The sequence below is a fragment of the Otolemur garnettii genome, unplaced genomic scaffold (genome assembly GCF_000181295.1).
Source record: "Otolemur garnettii isolate 467f Iridium unplaced genomic scaffold, OtoGar3 scaffold00169, whole genome shotgun sequence".
NCBI classification, from domain to species: Eukaryota; Metazoa; Chordata; class Mammalia; order Primates; family Galagidae; genus Otolemur; species Otolemur garnettii.
Genome location: NW_003852564.1, coordinates 878,415 through 902,742, shown reverse-complemented (window position 1 = coordinate 902,742; position 24,328 = coordinate 878,415). Strand labels below are relative to the sequence as shown.

At 36.6% G+C, this 24,328-nt stretch overlaps 1 protein-coding gene across 1 annotated transcript in view; it reads right to left on the bottom strand.

The window, feature by feature from the left end:
* Positions 1-5,630: 5,630 nt before the first annotated feature.
* Positions 5,631-24,328, bottom strand: part of SLC7A11 (solute carrier family 7 member 11) — a 71,166-nt gene continuing 52,468 nt past the window's right edge. The window contains exons 7-12 of the mRNA XM_003800149.3: positions 17,475-17,598; positions 15,529-15,632; positions 14,517-14,613; positions 12,878-13,027; positions 11,565-11,742; positions 5,631-5,807 (exon numbers count right to left, since the gene is read on the bottom strand). Of these exons, the coding sequence (XP_003800197.1) occupies positions 5,740-5,807; positions 11,565-11,742; positions 12,878-13,027; positions 14,517-14,613; positions 15,529-15,632; positions 17,475-17,598 (721 nt within the window). The 3' untranslated portion in view covers positions 5,631-5,739. The remainder of the gene's footprint in view (positions 5,808-11,564; positions 11,743-12,877; positions 13,028-14,516; positions 14,614-15,528; positions 15,633-17,474; positions 17,599-24,328) is intronic.

Here is a 24,328-nt window from a genome sequence, read left to right as displayed (position 1 = left end):
CAGAGTTCCTTGAGAGAATTGTTATCTATAAAACTGCAAAAGTAGTTACTGATACTATAAATGCACCTTGCTGCACATGCGCTGTAAGGCACACATATAAAGACAGCAAGTTAGAGACTGTAACCATCCTCCGTGCATTTTAAAACCAATGGTAACAAAGAGAAGGGGGAACAAAACTGCCCCCAAAGTAAACTTAATTGGTAGATTGACAGCAAGAAAATCTACATAATGATATAAATTCAAATTAAGACTCACTTCCTATTTTGAATACATATCAAGAAATACATAAAAGAGAGTAACTAATTCATTCAAATAAAATAGAGAAAGGGTTTGAAAAAAAATCAAGTGAAACTGGAGGGAAGACGATACCTCATGATATACAGAAAATTGGTGAACTTTCTGTAAAACCACAGTTTATGTTTTTGTAGGTCTGTATCTGATCCAAAACATTTATTTTTCGATACTCACTAATTTGAAAGTGCAACAGAAGAATTACTTCCAAAAATTGACTATTAAAAAGTATTTTTAAAGTACAGTACTAAGAAACGAAGGCCTAGTTGGAGGTGACACTTTTAGGTATTATATATATTAGGATAGGTTTAAAAATACTGTTTACGGGACAATTAAGCTAAAATACATATACAGGTAATAATTCTTTACTGATACGTAAGTAATGTAAACAGAAGCAATTGTGATAACTCATTATCTACTCTGATTATATTCACTATGAACTTCTTGCCAGTTATACAATGCTGTATTTTAATTCCTGGCTTTGAATAGTTAGGAGAGCAAAATGTAACTCTGTAAACATTACCAGCACCAACACACTGCGTATCAGGTGGGGTAAAATGAAGCAAGATTATATTCAAGTCAAATCAAATTACTTAAGTCATCTGCATCACAGCCCAAATCTCTTTATATTTCTTTATGAACTAAGAAAAAGAGCTACAATTAAAATCGCATTTGTTTTTTGCTATTATGCAGAATGAAGGTGAAACGATCTCCTTATATAGCGTACAATATGTATTATGAGAAAGCCACTTACAGTTATATATAGATACTTCAATTACTCACAAGTTTAATAGCCAAAAATATATTTTGCAAATAAGCCATGCTTATTTCTAGCAGAAAAAAAAAAATAATAATGAGAGTTACTTTACCTTACTCACAGGGACAGATGCAGATTTTTGTGGGGCCAGAAGGATACACAATTTTGGTAGCCTCCTTCCAGAAAATTAATACAAAATTCCTAATGTAAAGTTAGTTTTAGGACCTTGAAAGTGGCATGTTTAAGTAAGGGGCCCTGAAACTTATATTTCATTCGCTTCTTGGGGTATCTACCTATGGATAGCAATTAATTTTTAGTATTTCTCTATATTGCAAAAGTCCAAAATATTTTTATCTCCAAACACATACTATAACATCCTGCTACTGTGACCTTCAGTTTTCCATCTTTCCCTAAGTTGTACCTCAGTTATAAGAGATCAACTTTCACAAAAGTCAGAGTCTCTCCCTTCCTTAGTTTTACATTAATCTGTACATCAAGATAAAATAATGAGTTTCTTGAAGTTTGATTATAGTTTCTGAAGACATCTGTTATGTAATTACACTCATGTTAACTATTTGTTGATATTTCAAATAGAAATAGGGAAAATAATTTTACTGGAAATATAAAATACCTGAAAATGTACATGGCTGATGCAGCTTAATAAGTGCAGATGCGCATGTGTGAACATACCTGACCTTTATATTTCAAACCAGACTCAACTATCTTTTCTAGGAAAAATCTTTTATCTCCTAAAGAAGGACAAGGAACAAGGTCTACTTTCAGCTAACCCAGTCACCATTTATAATATTCCAGTTTTCCACATTTGACCAAAGGAATATACTGTATTACTTTAAAGATTGGGTCAAAAGAGCTCTATGAGGAACATATTTACTATAAATATTCATAATTATATATATATAATGAGAATCATTTCCTCTTTAACCAATTTTTTTTTTTTTAGTTTTATAAGTCCTTACTAGTCTTTTAGGATCATAATTAAATATGTGCCTCTATATATGCCCCTCCAAAAAATATTTGAAAATAGTGTATTATTTATTTTTAAACTACATTGTTTATAATAAACTCCTATGTACTAACCATTTGGTTATACACTGGTACCAGTGTAGCATATGTAATAGTATATATGGGTGTATATGTGCATGTATCATTATAAAAATGTGAGAAAAAATTTACTTAGTATAAAAATATACTGTACATACAGAGGATGCCAGAGAATGTATACATATTTTAATAAAGGAAAAAACTATAAAATTGTAATGTGAAATGTAACACTCGATATATACAGATAACAAAAGATGAATATACGTCACATTTGACTTTTGCAATTACAAGAGATGCTCCAAGTGGTTACTGTCAGCATCCAGGCCCTTCTGATTACAGCAAAATACCTGTGAGCCACGTTCACTAAACTGTCTACTTGTATCACTGTGTGTGCATCTTCCTGAAGCACTGCCAGCATTGCCAGTTTTCTACGGTACACCACATCCTTTAAAGTTCCCCATAGGTAGAAATTGAGGGGTAAGTCAGAGAGATCCTGGGGGAAACTCAGCCACACCCCTTCATCCTACCCACTGTCCTGGCAAATTCTCATCGATATACGCTCTCTATCACATCTTCCTGCATGTAATTATCTTGGGGTGAAAACTTTCCATTTTGCTGTTTTAAGAATGTGCCATATGCTTATTCTGCTAACTCCCATCTCAAGTGCACATTGTAGCTTTCCCTGGCAAGCGTGTAAACTGTTCCAACACCGTAGCAGAAGCAGGACTTGCTGCTATGCGAGGCCTCTCAGATCTTCCTTGCGCACATCACACACAGCACCATATGTCGCAAACTTATCACGAATACGTTCAATTGTTAGGTGCGTTGGAAGTTCTGCTGCATAGGCATGCCGCCATTGCGGATCTGCTTCCACAATGTTTTCAAATTTCAAATACCACTTCAAAATGCTCTTGCACTACTCAAAGGACAACCATATTCCTGCCATTTTCTTTGACTGTCCTGCCTATTGCGTGGTGACACTCATATTCATTTGATTAGCATCACCTTTTAAGCAAACTTCATACTGTACACTGGTACCATAGTTCAACCTCAAAAAGTAATACATAGATAATGTCACTTAAAATATGTATGCATTTTTTGGCACCCTCAGCATAAATATGTGTATTTGTACAGGAGAGTTTTTTGAACTAGAATCTACTTTACATACAACCATTTTGAATAACAATCATGAATATTGATTTCTGGATTAAAGAAACCCTGTGTCTTCTCCTGATGGGTCTCACAAATAAGATGAAGACCACCTAACATTCATTCCTTTTTGTTTGTTTGTTTTAATACTGGCTGACTTTCTGTCTGGCTAAAATGGTATTACAATGGCAGTAGAAATTTCATAATGTAGAAATCATTTTTGAAAATAAGAAAAAATAATGAACATGTATTTTAGTTAGCTTGTACAAGGGTACATTCAAACAGATATTAGAATGAAAAATAAACAACAAATAAAAAAGATGAGACCGATCTGCAACTATCAATATAGGAACATTATCGTTGGGAATAGCCAAGAACTGTACAAATTTCTTCAGGAGACTTTACTGTTTTTTTTCATCAGGCAAGAAACAGCTCAAGAGTTTGTGGGTTTAGATTTTATGAGCCTCGACTGTATAAAAGATAGGGATATAAAAGAAATTTTTACTTCTCACCATGAAGAGTTGGGAGAGGTGGACAAATGAATAATATATATTGAAAATAGGTAACAATATTGTTTCCTATTTTCAATATATATTGAAAACCCTATGCTAAAAGTAAGGGGAAGAAATCATTATGAATCCAGTTAGAGAAACCAACAGTCAAGTTTGGCCAGATATCTAATATCTGGATATATATTAAATGTTGCCAAGGGCAAAAATTGAAATTAATGAATTGGAATTGCTCCAAATTATAAACAGTATTTCTACTTTGGACAATTGTCTATGAATTCTATGTTTGCTCTTAATAATTGCAACCAGTATAATTCTTCTAAAAATTCTTATTTTCCAATATATAAAAATTAAAGGATGAAATGTACTCTAACAACAATCATTTTGTCTTAGATGTAGATAAATAACAGCTTAAAATTTCATTATTATATTATTCCTACTGGTAAATTTCACAATATTTTCTAATACTGGCAGACCAATACTTTCTGAACACACACATTCAGGCAAAGTTTTTCTTTCTTTCAATGAACTCATAGAAGTAGAAATTTTTTTAGAAACATCAGTTGTAAATCTTATTTAGTGGAGACATTTCTGTCTCAATTTTTATGTTACTATATCCTTTTCCTAATGGATCTAGGCCAGTGGTTCTTAACCTTCCTAATGCCACAACCCTTTAATATAGTTCCTCATGTTGTAGTGACCCCCCAATCATAAAATTATTTTCATTACTACTTCATAACTGTAATTTTGCTACTGTCATGAATCATAATGTAAATATCTGATATGCAGGATGGTCTTAGGTGACCCCTGTGAAAGGGTCGTCATAACCCACAGGTTGAGAACCACCGATCTAGACAATTTTATCCAAAGAGATTTTTTAATAGGATACAAAATATATAAAAGAAACGCACCATCTCTCAAAATTCATCACCACGTAAAACTAGTCATAATTTTTTTGAATGTTCAAAATTAACATTTCATGTAGATATGATTACAGGGATGGGGGTTAATAATATGAATATTTTCTTTACTGGTGAATTCCCTCATGTTGATGTTGTAATCTGAAGCTTAAAAAGTGCATATGTTTAGCTATATTCATCCAGGGGTAAATTATTAGTGAAGCAGATGGCTATTCTTAAGAGGATTTTACTATCAAACTAACTTTTGCTCTAAGAAGTGTTATACACTTTCCAGATCACACAGACTCATGTGAAAATGAAATGGCATATAACTGTGGAACTTTCTGATAATGAGTGAAAAAACATCTAACATAATATATTCTCATGGATTTTCACTCAAACATAAATCTTGTATTTGTCTTATATACAGTGACCCCTAGAAGCTGTTCTATCATGTAGTCAAGATATCCCCTCTGGCCTTTGTTCAAAATGCTCTGAGTATAATCCATTAAAAGATGAGTGATATTACAATTGATATCTAAGGGGAAGCAATGCAATGTCAATATAAAATAAATTACTTTTGTCTTCTTTCCTATAATGATGATGTATGCTTTTTTAAAAAAGAAGAATAGAAAATGCTTTTAAGAGTATAGTCACCTGTAGTGTTTAAAACCATGTTTACAAAATCCATATATACAGAAAACACCTCAGTCTTCAATTTGAAGGCTCTTAGCCTTGATAAGGTATGGTGTTGAGAATGATCACTAAAGTAATTCACCATTTTCTTCGTCCTTTTTCTTAACTCCAACAGGTAGAGGGTATTAGTCACTCAAGAACTGTGTGAACTCATAGTACAATTGCGTATTAGCTTTCTATAACTACATGGAGTTATAAGTAAATTTCTTAGAAATTAGTTTAAATACACTAAATAATACAAAGAGAAATAATTGATATCTTTAGTCCATCACCAAAGTTGCAATTCTCTGGATTTTCGCAAAACAAGAAGTCAAGATCCATGTTGTTATTGTGTCTTTGCCCTTGGGAAGATGGCCAAGATTTCAAATGTATTAGTTCATAATTTATGACAGTCTTCTTCTGGTACTACTTCAAGTATTATCTGTAATGTTCTCGTTATTCTGTCTACAAAGAAATAAAGGAAAGAAATGAAAAATGTGCAGAAATCAAAAATGCATAAAAATAGCAAAATATGAATTATCTGTGGTTGAATACTGAAAACACACAACCGCCTATTTCATAGAGAACTTTCAAGAATTATTTACTTCATTAGAATCCTATCATGCTCAATTAATTTATTTGTCACTTCTGTAACTTCCCATGATGGCTTCTCAGCAAGAATACATTAATATTTTGCATTCAAATAAGGTTGTTTATTCATGAACCAAGAGGCTGAAAATATTTTGAGACAATAGAACCAAGATATAAATTAATGTTCAAAAATATACTCCATATTAAAACTGGTTTGTTCTTTTCACACCTATGAGATTACAACCTGTTCCTCAGATAAATCACTAGAAGAATCAGTATATAATTTCCAGTCTCTAACTTGCAGCATACTATTGAGGAAATTATCTCTCAGGGCCTTATATGCCTCATCAGTAGAGTGAGAGACCCAATCAGTGTTTCTCAAATGTGGTTCTTGGACTAGCTTTAGCATTACCTGAGATATTAGAAATAAATATTTTCAAGCTTAACCCTTCAACCCTTGACCTACTGAATAAAAACTGAAGGTGGGACCTAGTTATTTGTAATTCTGATAACACAAAAATATAGAAACCACTGGATTAGATGCATTCTAAAGTCATTCTATCTTGACAGTCCTAGAAATCTGTGGCCCCATTTTCCAGGGACATTCACTCTTATTTGCCTCTTATCATTATAATGAATCCCTGCAGAAACTCTTCAACTTCCCATCGGACCTAGAGAAGTCTACAGCCTATCCTCTTGATGTTTCAGACACAAATCTTCTCTCACCTGGATATATAATCTTTCTTCTCATGCATGACCTATTTCCTGTAGCAGCCCCATCCTAGAAATATTTAATGACATTACAAGGGTATTTCTTTCATCTTTTGCTCTATACATGTTTTGCAAGGTCTTGTCCTCAGGATACTGATTTTACAGTCTACATTAATTGTGAAGGGCCGAGCACAGTGCTGGCAAACAAGAAGCTTCATGTAATTACATCTCAAAGAAACTGCCATTTTCACAGCCTGCTCTTCACATTGAGATGTAAGTGTGGAATAAGGAGCAATTAAGCCTCATATTTACAGAAAAAGGAAATGATAAAATTGTCCTATAAAAATCGACTTTTGTGGGAAAGCTAAGTGTCAGTCAGTAGTAAAGGAGATGTGAGGTGTGGAGGAAGAGAAGGGTGTGGGGCCACCTGATAGTAGTTTAAAAAAATAAGAGGCCCAGACACCTGCAATAGCCAAATGAAAAACAGTAGTGTCAGAAGACATAGTCTCTGGCCTCGTCTCCTTGAAGAGGTCCTGCCCCAGCCTCCTGAACTGGTCTCCATGACGTCTGCCCTCCACAGCCAACACCAAAGCCTTTCCAAAAGTGTTTCACTATATCCTGGGCCCCCCGCACATGTGCTTTCTTAGTGATCATGCATAACACTGGCTCTATTCCAGATAAATAATGAACAACTTAGGTTCAGCTGCACTCCAAGTATATTACTTTGCATCCTTTGGATCCTCTGTTTGGGAGCACAAAGAGGGCTAAAGAATTTCTCTTCTGACTTGGCACCCTTTCTGCAGTCGTCTATTCCTCCCTGTTCAGTCAGCCCTCTTAACAGTCACCCCTGCAGCTTTCATGTGCTTTCTCCTGGGATGTCAAGATTTGAATAATTTTCATTGTAATGAAGGATTTTGCAGAGTGATTGATTTTGGACATGATTCCCTTTTGGAGTCGCATCAGCTTTCCTTCTGAGTTATCCAAGAGCAGTAGGGCAGACTCAGGACAGTAAGCCTCTAGGGAAGCCTGCTTCATGCCAGAAACACTGCAGACCATGAGGCATTTGATGGTCATTTCTTCATCTATGCTCATGATGAGGCTTTTGGCTTGGGAGCCATCACCTCCTAATGTTACTGTTGTAGATAAAGGTGAGTCAATGAACCTGGGCTTGGTGTTTTCAGTAAATGCAAGTTACAGGACCAAATAACACTTGCAGTATTTTTAATTTTATCGTTCATGTTCAGTAATTATTTTTGAAATAAGTTGAAACAACAACTGATCTTGCAAACTCTGATTTACCCAACTGTACCTGGTACAGGTAACACTATAGTGGGAACTCTACAGTGAGAATGGAGAAAGTTTGTGAAGTGACACAAAGCCACTCTTCCCTGCCAGTGAAGATAAGAATAATAATATATAATTTTTAAACACTTCAAAATCTTTCCACAAGTGTGACTTTACTTCATCCTCACAATTGAGATGGTTTGGGATCCCAAGCTATGTAGGCAAGTTTAATTAGTTGAAAATGTTGTACTGTAGTGGTGGAAAGGCTGTTAAATGCATTAACCTGCTTTCATAAGTTACCATCACCCTGTATGTGATATACGCTTTTAGACTCTAGAGTTGCAAAATCACTGTGCACAAAGATGCATTATAGTCATTCTGCTGGTGTCGCCTGGTGTGATTTTTCTTATATGAAAGATTTTGTTTAAATAAGGCTGTTTGCCGTGTTTCTCCCAGAGCAAAAGGAACCAACTTCTGCTCACTCTCAGCTGTCACAGGGTTTGGCTGACAGAGAGACAGCTGAGAAGCAAGACCGGGGTTTGCCAGGTTTTACTATGTTGGTATATTTGTGTATGTCACTGGGGCATTTGCCGCTTTTGCCTTCCATGAGAATCCAGGGTTTCTATGAGTAAATAAATAATATAAATAACCAAACAGGAGATTTAAGCACTCTGTCACAGATGGGGGAAAAAAAGAGCTTTACACAGTATCTGCCTATTCCCTAAAGAGCAAGTTTCTTTTCTCCCTAGAAATGCTATCAAATGAAAAGTGGTTCAATACTGGCATCCTGTGGCCAGAAAAATTCATCAAATCTCTGAAAATCTCAGTTCCTCGGATTCTAAGCATTGCCTGGCTTTCTGTACTAAACAGCCTTTCACCATTTTCAGAACACATTCTACTTCTCATTTTTCATAAAACAACCTAGGTAAGGTGTATGCTGATAGGCTGTCATTTTCACGAGGCTAATCTATGCATGTATGCTAGGGTGAAAAGAAGTGGTAATATAAAATTTTAAGAAATTTGGCAAGCAAAACAATGATTTTAAATCACTGAACAAACTGCTACAAGTTCTCCGGGCCTCCGAGTTCACACTGAGTTTCTCTGTAACAAAAAGATCATAGAGTAGCTGGGAGAAGGGTTAGGGCAGTGGTTTAGGACTCTGTTGCTTAGTGTGTCTGTGTGGGAGTGTTTTGTTTTGGCCAAAGGCTAAGAAAATACTTGCTATTGCAGCAATAAATATTATGAATTTTCTTTATTTTACTACAAGAATGCTGCCTAAGAGGAAAATCAAACAAAATTATGGAGGATTGTTGCTTTTTGCTACTCACTTTCAAGGCAGCTATAAAGATAAAGAGTTACAATGATCGCAGTTTAAAGGCAGAATTGCCACGCTTCCTGGTAAGACTTAATGGCATTTCTGAGAACCAAATAACTATTATGGGACTGCTCCATTGCTGCTCGTCTTACAAATGGCTCACACTAAATTTGGAGGCCTTGGAGATGCTCAAAACGTCATCAGAGACAGAAAAATAGCAAGGACCAAGGATGAAAATCGCTTGTGGGTGTGAACTGACAAGGAAGAAGGGGCACTGAATACCTACGTGTTAGCAAAAGGAAAGAACTTGGAGTTGGCTGTCTACAAACAGAAGGAGCAAAATACCTGCTCAGTGGGACAGAACAACAGCTTTGCTCTTCCTTCATTCTCCCTCTCGTTCTCCATACTCCAACCTAGTATAACCAGCTTTTTCTTTCTAAATTCTCCTGGTTTTCCATGGTGCTCAGGGGCTTTAACTTATCTCTAGGTGGGATGGGAGACAGACATGCATCCCACAGTGGTGAGTGCTAATCTGTACTAAATGCTAGTAATGAGTAAAGCAATCCCAATGGTAAATATCATTTGACAATACCTTTTCTGTTCTTTTGAACAGGCTCTATATTGAGTGTCTACAACAGAGAAAACTTACATAAAATTATTCTACAGAAAACTACTGTGATCTAACAACAAATGCCGGTCAAACACTCACTGGAGGCAACCAGTGTGCCTGTGTTAGGCTGCAAACACCTAACTTGCATAGGAAGACTTCTTTGAGGGATAGTGTTGCCAGGTAGAAAAATCCAGGCATAAATAGTAGTATAAGGTCTAAAGATGCCAAATAACCTGTTACAAGCTAAGAAAGAGTGGTAGCAAAACTCTGGCTTTTAAGCAAGTTTGCATAGCATACTAGAGATTCAATATGTCTATTTAAGTTTTTGTTGTTGTTTTATATAGTAACAATGACATTGTTAATAATTTTATCAGAAATCTTCCTAAACTTTTAACTTGGATTTTAAACATTAATTATGGTAAAGTGAGTAAACCAAAACAAAGAAGTACAAAAGTTGTCCTGTAAACTCACCAAACTCACCAGCAGGAATCTATCGGCTGCTCTAGCTGTATATGTTTACCTCTCTCTTTCCCTCTCTAAACAGTGCAGATTGATGACCAATAGATGAGGGTTCAAATCTTAGCTCCATGGTTTAAATTTTAAACTTTAAAACACGTGCACTGAAAATAAATTCTCCATTTCCTTGAGCCCTGGTTTCCCCATCTGGGTCTGGGATGAACGCCACTTCACACATCTATCTTGTTGGGGACTGACTGAGATGATAACGTAAGGGAGAGAGCTAAGGAGAGCTCCCGACAGACGCGAGCGGGGCATTCGGCACCAGTTATGGAACACCCTTCCTGTTTGGGGATCTGCTGGATTTATTCTCCTCCAACATAACTGTCCCCACATCATGCTGGGCTTTCCTCCTTAGTATGTTTCCCTTTCTCTCAGACTCTCCCGAAACTGCCTGTGTCCAGATCGCTTTCATCAGGACTGCCGCCGTAACGACCAAACTTGATTCTCTAACGGTAGCCTCCATCCTTTTTAATCCAGCCACACTCTCTGCAGGGCGATTTTTCTAAAATACAAAACCCTGAGTTTGGGCGTCAGCTCTTCCGTATCACGTGGAACAAATGACGTGAATTTTCCCATGTCATAATTTGAAATCTATAAAATGGAGATAATCATTTTTCCTACTTCAGAAGCCCATTTTAAGAACTAAATAAGGAAATACATGCGCAGACACATGGAAATCACACAGTAAACGGGAGCTGTTAGTCTTCTTCTCATTGTTCTTGCTGTCCCGACCATTTGTGATTCACTGTTCCTACCAAGGTGGTGTCACTATCATGATATGGAAGACACTTTCAGGCCTCTGCCTAACTCCACCACAAATCTCATGTCACTCATCAGGTTATGATACAGAATCACTAAATTGCATTCAACCCAAAAGAAAAATAATTAGGTTAGTAAGGGATTCAAAGGAGCAATTAGGTCATTTACTGAACTGCAGATAAAATTCAATCTAAAAAAGCAGTTCTCTTAAGAAGTGATTAGAGCATCCCAAACTAAATATCCTAAAAGGATTCAGTGGCTGGACCCTCAGTGTCTTCCTGAAAAAAAAGCAATTCCAATTAAAATGCAACAATGTACTCAAACTAGCAATTGTGTCACTTATTTTTTTTATTTTAAGATATGCACGTTGTATAGGTTTTCTATAACGCTGTCTCTCCTCTCACAAGGTCCTGAAACTGTTTAAAAATCTTACCTGATATTCTTCTAAACCACTTGGGCTTCTTGTCCCATATGATAAAGAGATAGTATGCGGGCACCCCGGTCAGAGTGATGACGAAGCCAATCCCTGTGCTGAATGGGTTCGAGTACAGGGAAAGGGCAACCATGAAGAGGCATGTGAAGGAAAACAAAGCTGGGATGAACAGTGGCACCTGGAACACAGAAGAGAAAAAAATCACTTTCACAAACATAGTTCAAGAGATGGATGGCAGGTGTTTCAAGATAAGCACATCAGTCACCTGATATGCTTTAGGGATAAGCATTCAGCACGTGACCAAGTGGCAGGCACCAATGTACCTTGGCTTAGTAATAGCATCTCTTTCATGGGGCACAGAGAGGCCCCCATTTAATCATCCTCCCTTACCTTTGATCCAGTTTAACTTAAATTGCTTTAAAATCTGTAGATTGAACAAAATCTAAGCATAAAATACCATTGTGATTTATGTTTTTGATTTTAGAAGTTTGGTTCGTTGATCATTATGATCCACTTTCAAGTGGAATCAAGAGTGTCAGCTGATAGTTACCATGAAAATCTTTTAGTGCATATTGATTTTCTGTTGAGATTCACAATAAGAACTGACAGGAACAAAACAGGCCAACCCCTATTCAACCACTAATGAAGATGCCACCAGCATGAGGCAATGAATATAATTAGAAACAAATTCTGACAACGTGACTGACAGCATTATCTGTGCTATGTCTTAAAAGCAAATAAATAGTGAGGTGAAGTCAATGTGTGAACACTCAAGGCTGAAGGAGGTGATCAGCCTATGCTTCAGCCTTCCCAAAAGGAAATGTTTATATTTGCTAAACAGGCACTCTCCTAAGTGGTAAATGTATAGATCTCCTTTTCTCCTCTGTAGTTCACATTTCTCTTCCTTTTAGAGTGTATAATCCAGAGAAGGAGTGATGTAACATGTCACAACAACGATGTACTTAACATGCCTATTTTGTAAAGCAGCAGCCTTTTGGAGAAGTATTTGCCTTACTTTGACTATATCAGGTCATTGGACACAGCCATGAAAAACCAACATAATACATATCCACCAATACCATCTTTTTTTAAAAAATGAGAGCATATGAAGTTTAGTATCTAACATAAAAAATGTGACTGCTTTTTCCAAGTTGAAATAAATCCCATAGGAGGGTGCTGCTATGAGAGTTAAACAATTTAACCCACAGGATGCTGCTCCCTGCCCAACCCCCCCCCCAGCATCAGGTTATGACAAAGGAGGAGAGGCGCTAAGAGAAAGATTTATGTAAACCCATCAAGATTACTGAGGTTACCTTGAAAGGACGATGCATATCTGGGCGTTTGTATCGAAGATAAATCAGCCCAGCAACTACCAGCCCAATAAAAAGCCACCTGGCAAAACTGAGGAAATTCAAAAGACTGTCGAGGTCTCCAGAGAAGAGCATTATCAATGTCAGAGGATGCTGGGTGTGGAGGGAGAAAAACCAAGCTTGGTGAATTCAATGAGAACACAGGTGAAAGCAAACAGTAACATCCCTACACATCATTATCTTTTTCAAGTAATTATTTATACCGATAAACTAGCATCGTGATTAAAATCACTATTTGACTAACCTCTTTTCTATATTCTGCTGTTATAAGATCTCAGTAGCAGTGTAAGAGTACCATCATCATCATGCTTTATTCAAGTGGAATCTTATGTGAATATTTGATTTGGGTTTTAGTTCCTTCTACACTTGAAAGAAGAGAATATATCTTCAAAGAGCAAAAGAAAGGATATTTAACGAGACAAAATTTAAAGACCCAAAGACTGAGATGCTTAGTAAATAGCCAATAATAAACACTAAAAGTGCACCCAATTAGAAAATTCACATAAACGTCTGCAAATGCTCCCTGATGAGCTCTTGGCTACACACACACACACACACACAGCCACTTAGGGGTGCTTGTGATGGCTCTGGATGGCAAAACATTGACCTTTATTCCTCCACATTCACTCTCCACGTGGGTGACCCTCAAGACCAGGGAAAAGAATGAAGCGCGGAGATCAGCTCAGCAAGTCCCTGCAGCTGCTCATGCCAAGGACAGCATGACTGATAGCAAAAGCTTAAAACGAAAGCCCTCTTCACGGAATAATACATTCTGTTCCCACAAGTGATGTTAACTTGCAGATTCCGCACAGAGAGTACATGTACTTTAAAAAGAAATTTCAAGGAAACATCCTGAAACAAATTAAATGCATGAAAAAAAAAATGCCCACCATATTCTATGGTGCTCCTGACAACAGATTCCCGTCAAGAAAAATGCTCCAAGATCGTGGGGGAAAATGAATATAACATGGCCACGGGTATTTAAAGACTTCACACTTTATACTGTCTTTTGTAGCCCATGTTTCACAAGCACTTTGCTCTGCAGAAAGAATTCTATGACTCAAATCTAAATTTTGGTATTTTTATTTTTATCCTGTAGGTTTGCTCTCAAATGCCTCACTTTTGATCACAGAGTCATCTCGCTGTCCATGATTTTTATCAATTATTTGGATAACTTTGCGTGCATTTCATTATGAGGTGCCTATGACGAGACAGCTGGGTATTTTTTGGACTGGAGTTTTTTTAGCTTTATTCTCTGTAAGTAGTTGGGACCTAGGACTCTGCATCCTTTTTATGAGGCTCTATGTGAGGGAGAGAAGCCACGCTGGCCATTTTCCTTAGGCCTTTGCATCTTTCTGCAAAGGTAAAAGAGAAGTGATGCCGTTATTGCCCGAAAGCACAGGATGCACATCAGCAACACTGAGTAAAGGGAAGGGGGGAATGTCCCACCTCCCACACTCCACCATGCCACACGTGAGTAATGAACGAGAAAGTAAAGCATTCTCTAAAGTCTGACTTGAATTCCTTTTTGCTAACCTGTTATTTGAGGTTATGTCTAGATATACTTGTTAAGATGCATTACCAAAACAATAACAGCTGGAAGAGGAGTGTGCTTGCGGACATGAATCATGGAGAGGATTTCTGGAAGGTGACCCTCTCGAGACGCAACATAGAATAACCTGATGGGAAAAAAATGTGGGTGGAGTTGACTATAGAATTGATCATTGTCAAGGGGAAATCCAGAACTCCCAGAAGAAAACTTGCATCTTTTTCATACCAAATGGTTTAGCATTTCTTTGGTGATTACTTAGGTTTGGCTTTTCAGAGAATTCAGAGAATAACATAAGAAATCTGAATTTGAATTTTACAATATCTGGTAACATTAGATTATTCCTTGAGGAGAAACAACAGCAATGTCTGAGTTTGAATAGCTCTCCCTATATATAAATAGCAGATGCTGAATTTAGTTTTATATTCCTAATATTGTATGTGTGTTGTGTGTGCACATACACATGCACATACAGTACACATGCACATATGTGTATAGACACACATACAGTATTCACTTTTTTCTGATTGGGTTTTAATATTTTCATATGCTAATACTAAGTAACAATGAAAATAAGTCAGAAATGTAATGCATCCATTTCCCTTTACAGATGAAAATGAATTAAATGAACATAGAACTGTAAAAACAATTTTTTTTCAAAGGAACTTCTGCATCAAACCAAACAGAGGGGATACAGATGGTGGGGTGGTTTTTAGTGTCTCTTACTTGACTTTTATCTCAATATCTTTAGAGAAACAAAAGATTTTCTCTTTAGAAAGGGGAAGCTGTTTTTAGACTCTATAGACACGCTATTAAAAAAAAACGCCACACGTCCGTCCTCAGAGTAGGCTATGCGTAGAGGAGCAGTGCCCTCTAATGGGCAGAATATAACCTGCTGTCGATACTTGAACCAACATTGCAATCTTGCATGTCCCTTTAAAAACAAAGGCTTGGAGGCACTATTTCGTTTCTTTTTAAAGTTATCCTTATCACATCCAATCTCAAAAACAGAAATGTGTTTCTGGAAATATGTGAACTCACTCACCTGGAGACAGCAAACACACCACCATTCATGGAGCCAAAGCAGGAGAGGGCAACAAAGATCGGAACTGCTAATGAGAAATTTCCCAGTAGCCGCTCAGAAAAGGTCTAGTGAAAGAAAAAAAATGAGGCAAATTAATGCTCTGCTAGAAGTGAAATAAAATGAAACAATTTAGGCCAAACTTGCTCTATGACTTTCTATTAGCCTGGTGATACGTGGATGTTTTTAAATCCTTCTCTTTGGTTAGGGTCAGACTCACTCCGCGGACAATAATCAAAAGCAGGTGCCTTGGCATTGTTTGTTGCAAAACTATAGGCAAAGGTCTAAACAAGCACCTTCCCTCCTTTCAAAAAGCAATGATCCATTTACCGAATCTTTATCAGCTCTGATGTGTATCATCTCTGACTCTGGTAAGTGGAAAAATCTCAGTTCAAATGCTCTACTTTCGGAGACAGAAATCCTTCTGCACAATATCTTCTCCTTAGACTGGAAAGCCACATTTTTATAGTGAAGTACAAATGTACACTGAGAATTATTACAGGTACTTATTTCACATACCAATCCCACCATCAGGAGGCCAATAAAATAATTGATGACTTCATAATGTATGCCATATGTATAAGCAGCTCTGGAATTTTTCTTTTTTCAGGAAAAATCATACCAGCTGAACCCAGGTTTGTGGAGTCACTCCCTCCCCATTCGGTATCCTACCAATTCCTTTTGTGATTCCCTATAAAAAGTCTAGAGCACAAATAACAAGTCCAACAAGCTACAGAAAATATGAATGATAAACAAAACTCGTGAAATTTTCTCTTATGCCGTGACATGTGCAACATTGAAAATTCCCATAAAGATATATTTTTTCCCAAATTATGTGGATTCTTTAGTTTTACTTGATGCAATTGGTGCTATGTAATTAATGGACCACATTATGCCCACAGAGTAAGCACTGTCCTCTGTCTAGAAAGACGAGACAAATAACCCCACATCAAGTATTATATATTTGAGCATCTGGTCAGAGTTAGAACAGTGGGCAAAGTCTTTAAAATACAGTGAACTTGTACACAGGTTCACACAAAAATGGGATAATTTATTCCTTGTGAATGCTGCTGATATGAAGTAATACTGACTATTTTTAAAGGAGCTGACTTCAAGAGATGAGGAGTTAATTTTTTGCCCTTCATTGTCATGGGGTCATGAGTGAATGGTCTCTCACTCACTAACTTTTTATGCAAAATAAAAGTGTGTGTCAGAGAATAACATGATCTTTGGGGACAAAGATCTTCCTGGTGTCAATAAATTCTGGAAAATGCTGTAAAATTATGTGCATCCACTTCTTAGGGAGTGAAAATGCACATTAGTATCTTTAATGTTCTGAGAAGTACCATAACAACACATAACAACATCTGTTTCACTTTCAATAACACAGTATTTCCCAAATATATTAATATCTCTGGACTACTATTCAAAAAGATATACCAGGAAAACAAATTTACATGGTCCACATGAAAATTCTTAAGTGGTACTTTGGGGAAATGATTTTCTGTTAGAATTTGAAAAATTTATAAACAGGAAGGAATACGGAATAAATTGCAATTTTCATACAATCCTCTCCCATTCGTTTAGATTCCATAACTGCCCACTATGCTTAAAGACATGGAAGAATAATGCTTTCCACTCAATGATGCCCTGACGGATTTTCAAGCATGTACATGTGGAAATGCCTTACAAGAAATTAAAAATAAAGAACAACCATATAGGACTGTAGCTGTACCAGTCACATGGAATATGCTAAGCTGTGCTCTAAATTTTTTAAATACTTTCATTATCATTCAGGTCAAGAAAAGATTACTGAATTTCAAAACACTTTCTGCTAGAGGGACCTACTATAAAATTGAATCAACTCATTAACCTAAATTTAAATTGGCATTTTCCCAACCTAGACTTACCACTGCCACTGCATTTGAAAGCAACAGCTCCTCTGCGCTAATGGTGGTAAAGTAGGCCACATTCGTCAGCACATAGCCAATGGTGACGATGGCCATGGATATACATATTGCAAGAGGAATGGTTCTGAAATGCACAAAGGAATCACGGACCTCTTGTTAATCATTCTCCGACACAAAAGAAAACAACAAGCTAATCCAAATGAAGAATATAATGGTATCTACAATAATTATAGGCTCTATGTGGTATGTATATTTCATCAGGGCAAAGAACCACGTATTTCTTCATAATTCAATAGGGTCCATGGGGGCAGCTCCTTCATCAGTCTTGTCTACCTCTATCCCCCAGGACATACGGATCTCTGGCATTCTTGCACTCTGTAAGTGCTTTTGTGGTGTTTCTCCAACTTCAGCTTGCTTCAGAATCCCCTGAAAGGCTTGCTAAAACACTGACTGATGAGCCTCACCCCAGAGCTTCTGACACAGTGGGATTTCCATTTCTCATTATTCCTAGATGATTCTGATACTGGCAACCAGGGGACCGTGCTTTGAAAATAGCTGTCCTATATACATGTCTAATGCTCATTCACTGCCTTGACACCTAACACCAGCCCTCAAAAACATTTGTTGTGCTCAGTGTTTTCCCTCACGGTAGCTTCCCTTACAAGCAAATAAACGCAGACTTTCAGAAGCATGACAGTGGCACATATCCACCTTTCTAAATGACGGCAATAATAATTTTGTATATAACACGAGAAGCACAGAAGTGTTTGCAGTAATGACTTTGCACTGCCCTGCTGTGAGTTCAAAGGAAGCTCAAGATCATGAGTATCTAATAAAGCAATAGCACAGATAATCCCATGAAATTAGAGGTGACATGCTGTGAAGTACAGATGACTGGACGGTGCTGACACCATGTGGCATCAAGAAGTGCCCAGCACAAATGCAATGTTATGTCTTCATCTAATGCCCTGGGAAAGCCAGACAGTTACTGACCCTAGTAATTTGATTCCATGTTACGGATACACATTACATGTACTTGCTTAACATAATCACCTCTTCAGACTCTCTATAGTTCAGGCAACTTAAACCTTCAATTCCCTGCACAAAGACTGATCATTTTTTAGCCAAAGTGCTTATCGGTCCTCATGGTGTCTTTACCCTGCTGGGTGCCACTAAAAAAGACCCCCAACATGATTTCTTCCAAAATGAAAATGCAATTCAGAAGCAGGGGAGGAGAAAGGCACAGCCTGCCTCACTATTCAAGCTTGGTGTTTTTAGCACACTAAGTCTCAGCTCATTATGCTGTAGAGCAATGTCCCCTGCTGAGAACAGGCAAACCTACCATCAGCAGCTGCCATTCATTGTGCTACTTGGAGCCTGACACTTCCCGGATCCCCAAAGCCTTAGGCCTTGATGGAGAAACACATTGACCTCTAAATCTTGACATCCTGATTTGGAAGTAGCAGATGTTCCCCTTCCCCAGTGTGAAGAGGGTGCTGTGGAATTTTCTGTTAACACCGTAACATGCACTGCTAGCTGTGATTGATTGATAAATGCTAAATTTAAGCACAGGGAATGGCTAGGCTAATAAAATATAAAGGAGTGAAAGGCATGAAGCAAATTAAAGATAAATGCTGTTTCTTTTTTAGGGGATACATGTAAATGCAGAAGGGTAAGAAGGAGAACATGAAGGTATATAACAGCTTTTCAATCAGTCACTGTGTTATTTTTAAACTTGAATTCTTTTAGCGTTTATCATAACTCCCTCATATGGGAAGTTCTTTGTTTAGAGGGAGGAGCCGAGAGGGAGAGAAATCTTCCTTGTAAGCATGTAATTAAGATATGAAAAAGTTTAAGAGTGAGGTGACTTATTATTAAGTGCAATGAAGTAACTGAACCTGTTCAAGACAGGTAGTGCTTTCATACCCCACACGGCTGCAAAACGCCAAAAAGAAATAAACTCCGAAATCGGAGACTGTGGCTCTCCCAGCATAAAACTGAGCCCCTCAGCCTGGCTCTTCCAGCCAGTCTGCTGTTCTCTATCTAGACATTACAGTCTAAGAGTCGTTTTCTAAACTGATCATATCAGAAAGGAACCTAGAAAAGCCAACGTTCTAGGTTCGTTTCCCTTCCTTCTCAGTTTGTTTATAACAAAACAACAGCTGTAGCTGCTGTCACATTGCTGCTAGGTGTCCCATGTTTTATTTGGCACCTTACATATTTGCCTTACTTTCTCATTGCAAAATGGCCTGCATTAGGGACAGCAGCATCATTTTGAATATGAGTAAATGGAATCTTCGAGAATTTAAGCAACTGTTCAACAGTATATAAATGGTAAGTGGAAACCCTAGAATTTATATGCATAAAACCTACCTTGAAATCAGGACACTGTAACCACCAAGTGTATTCTATCTCTCATGTAAGTCTCCAAACTCTATAAATTTGGGGGGAAATTATAGTTGTTGGATATCAAGTTTATTGGAAAGCTCTTGTCAAGACTGTATTTCTCATGTATTCACTGGCAATGCAGTTCTATCTACTATAAAGAAAGGAGAAAACGTATTTCAAGATTTTTTATCATTTTTCTTTGTGACATGAACTGTAATATCAAGTGAATGTTGTTAAATAGTTTCATTGTTTAGGAAGTAGGTGTTTTATTATTATTATTTATTATTGAAAAGAAACACAGGCTTACTAAATAAATTTTCCTAAACAACTTTGTAATAGAAAATGGGGAAATAAGCATGCTGGTCAAATAAGCAGAAACAGAAACAACTTGACTATCAGCCAAATATACTACATAGAACCTGAGAGAAGGAAGTAACTGGAGCTCAAAATATAAGACAAAAAAGAGTGAGGGCCTAATCTTGTTACAGTGCACAGCATACCCAATGATTTCTCCATAATAAGATAACATTAAGCAATGGGAATGGGAGGGGGTGTGGCTCTAGCACCTAGTTTCCGTATTTAGATTCCATTTCACTTTTGCAGAGGTAAGGGATGGGAAGTCTATCATGGCTTCCTGGGAATCAACAGCCATTATTTACAAGAAAGAGCAGCAGAGTTGTTCAGAAGGGCTTGGCACCATGTGGTTAACTTCTGGTTTCAAGCATCAAAGCATAGAGCCATTGGGTGAGCTGATAAAAGCTATTAGGCCATGCCAGAGCAATCTTCCTGGAAGCTTTAGATGCAGAGGGCAGATAAGAAGGTCTAGTAACCCAAGATTAAGGCAAACAGCACATGATAATAAAAGGAATTACAGGAAGGAGCCAGAAGGCCACTGATTATTTCAAAGCCTCTGTGTTATTGTGAGGTGTTAACCAATCCTAAACGCATTGTCTTAACCTGAAAAAAAGACTCACACTGGAGTTTTATTCTCTCTCAAATGTTTGTACATGTTTACTCTGTCTAACAAAATGCAACATTACCAAAGAGTCACTTAATCCTTAAGAGCTTTTTGTCATTATGTATGTGCTTTTCCAGTAACAGACATTAACTATCTGAGTCTGATATTTTTATTAGTGGAAAATGGTCTTCAATAAAAAAGGTCTTGGACAATCTCCTTTTTTTTTATAGTTTTATTTTAAATTGGCACCTATAACTAGTTTATGTCACAGATGGACAAATTTTATTTTATTTGAAATTATTAAATGGAAGTTTCCTAAATATCTACTCAGAAACACTTTTATTCTGAGTGACAGAACTCCTCACAAATCCAAATGGCCTGACACTGATGGCTGGTGGCTTCTATTTGCATAATCTACAAAGTAGTGGCAAATACATTTTATTTTATCTTTAAATATATGCCTGTCACTCAAAATTCTTCATTAAATGAGAAAGAATGTGAAAAATAAAATTTATAGCAACCCATTGAAATAGAAGGTAATATCCCAACTTTTAAACAGGAAAACCAAGGCTTAGCAAGGTTAAATGATGTGATCGGGGTCATAAAAGCAGTAAGTGGGATGGTTGGAACCTGAACTCGTATCTTCCACCTCTAAGTTCCTCACATATGATATATCTTGTTATGATAAGAGGCTGTTTTGTGCCTATGTTAACCCTAGATACAAAGACCTTAGTATCACACACACAGACAAACATGTATCTTATGTAAGTGATATGAATATCAGAAGGCTAGTTATCATGATATGACACCTTTTAAGCCAAGCATATTTTCCATATACCTAACAGTCACCACAAATAAACCTGCAAATAATGCAGCAAAAAAATGCATTTTTAATGTGTTTCATAACTCTGTGATAGACTATCAGAAATAATTGTTGTTTCCACTGCATCGTTTTGGCTAAAAGTGATCCCTTGTGTAAAAACAGAATGAGTTAACCTAGCTTGATTCTCCAGATAAGTCAAGGAACCTGAAAATTAGAGGGGTTTCTGATATTCAGTCCATGTAAGTAATTCCCTAATCACTTGAATTTATAATATTCCAAGATTGTTTTATACTGTGAACAAAATCTGAAATTTGTGTAAGCCAAAATAAGTCTCATACTATTCCCTGTGCTGGATATACACAATGAAGATCACAGAACTTATTGATCATGTGGCACCTAAATGAGTCTTTGTGCCATGGAACTGAGCATGATAGTGGGCAGTTCTGTGAAACCTACTCCTGTGTGTTCTAGAACCTTTTAAGAGAAGTGATCGGTGCCTCACATTTTCTATTAAAAATCATTAATATTTTTAACACATGTATTTGGCATTAGGGAAAAAGAGGGGAGAGGAAAAAGAATTGAGAAAGTCCAGGGGATAACAAACTTCTTAAAGTGTGAGAAGCAAAAATAAAGAGAAACTGGGGACTGTTTCTTTATATATAATGGAAATGAAACTGGAATTTATTTCAACACATAGTATTTAGAATCATATTAAGTGCCTTAGGAGTTTAAGTATTGATTTCAGAACCATATTTGTTTCACATTTTCTTTTCTATTTATTTATTTTTTAAGGTTCTTTGTCAATTCAATGAATTATTGTAATAATTGTTCATTTTTTATTTTTTAATTGCAGAATATTATAGGCATACATAATTTTGGTTACATAATTTGCTTTCACATATTTTAAGTCAAGATTACAAGTGTACCCTTTACCCAGAGTATGTGCACTGCACCAGATTGGTGTGAATTTACCCTATCCCTCCTCCTCTCCCACCTACTTAACTTCCTTTGGGTTTTGCTTCCAAACATGTACTGACAATTGATCAACTAGTTCCAATTTAATATTGAGTATAGGTAGTGCTTGTTTTTCAATTCTTGTGATACTTCACTTAGAAGAATGGTCTCTAATTTCATCCATGTTGTTACAAAAGATATAAATCATCATTTTTTATAGCTGAATGGTATTCCATGGTATGCATATACCACAATTTATTAATCCATTCATGTGTTGATGGGCACTTGGGTTGTTCTCACAACTTTGCTATTATGAATCATGCTGTTATAAACATTTGATTGTAAGAGTCTTTTTTATAAAATGTCTTTTTTTCCTTGAGTAAATCTCTAGTAGTGGGCTTGCTAGATCAAACTTCAGAATATATGTTCTTCTTATCAGCTCATGAACATTCTCTAAGATTGATTACATCCTAGGCCACAGATCATGTCACAACAAATTAAAAATAAGTAGTAATCATACTATATATCTTCTCAGATGACAGTGGAATAAAACTAGAAAAAATTCCAACAGAAACATCCATCTCCATACAACATCACAGAAACTAACAATCTATTGTTGCATGACAGTTAGGTCAATGAAGAGATAAAGACAGAAATCCAAAGATTCTTCAAACTGACAATGGAGACACAAGTTATCAAAATCTGTGAGGGAAAGCAAAAGCCTCATAGCCTTTCCTGAGGGAAAAACTCATAGCATCCAAAAGACAGAAGGATCAGAAAACAACAATCTAATGAATCATCTCAAGGAACTGGGGGAAAAAAGAGTAAACTTATTCCAAAACCAGCAGAAGAAAAGTAATAACCAATATTAGAGCAGAAATAAATGAAATTGAGAATAATAAATCCATCCAGAAGATTAAAGAAGTAAAAGGTTTGAAAAGATATATATTAACTGGCCAAATTAATTAGACACAGAAAAGAAAGGAAATATCTACAACAAATCACAGAAATTCAAAACAATCTCAGGATATTGTAAAAATCTCTACACTCATAAACTTGAAAAGGTAGAAGACATGGTCAAATTCCTGGATGCACACAACCTCCCTAGCCTCAATCATAAGGAAATATATCACCTGAGCAGAACAATATCAAACACCAAAATTAAGGAAGCAATAAAAATTATTCTAACTAAAAAAAATTTTGGACCAGATATGAATAGATGCCAAAATTCTCAACAAAATCTTAGCAAACCAAATTCAGCTTCACATCAAAAAAATAATTCATCATAACCAAGTGGGCTCATCCCAGACATGCAAGGATGGTTCAACATTTGCAAAGTTAAAATTGTAATTCATGAAATAAATAGATACCAAAACAAAGACCATATGATCCTTTCAGTCAATGGGAAAAAATCATTTGACAAAATTTAGCACCCTTTCATGATAACAATACTCAACAAAATGGTTTTAAATAAGACATACCCAAATTATAATGCCTATATATGACAAGCCTACAGCCAACACCATATTTAATGGGGAAAAACGAAAGTATTTCTGGTTAGAACTGGAACCAGACAAGGTTGCCCATTTTCTTTTTTTTTTTTGGAGACAGAGCCTCAAGTTATCCCCCTGGGTAGAGTGCCATGCCATCACAGCTCACAGCAACCTCCAACTCCTGGGCTCAAGCGAGTCTCTTGCCTCAGCCTCCCAAGTAGCTGGGACTACAGGCGCC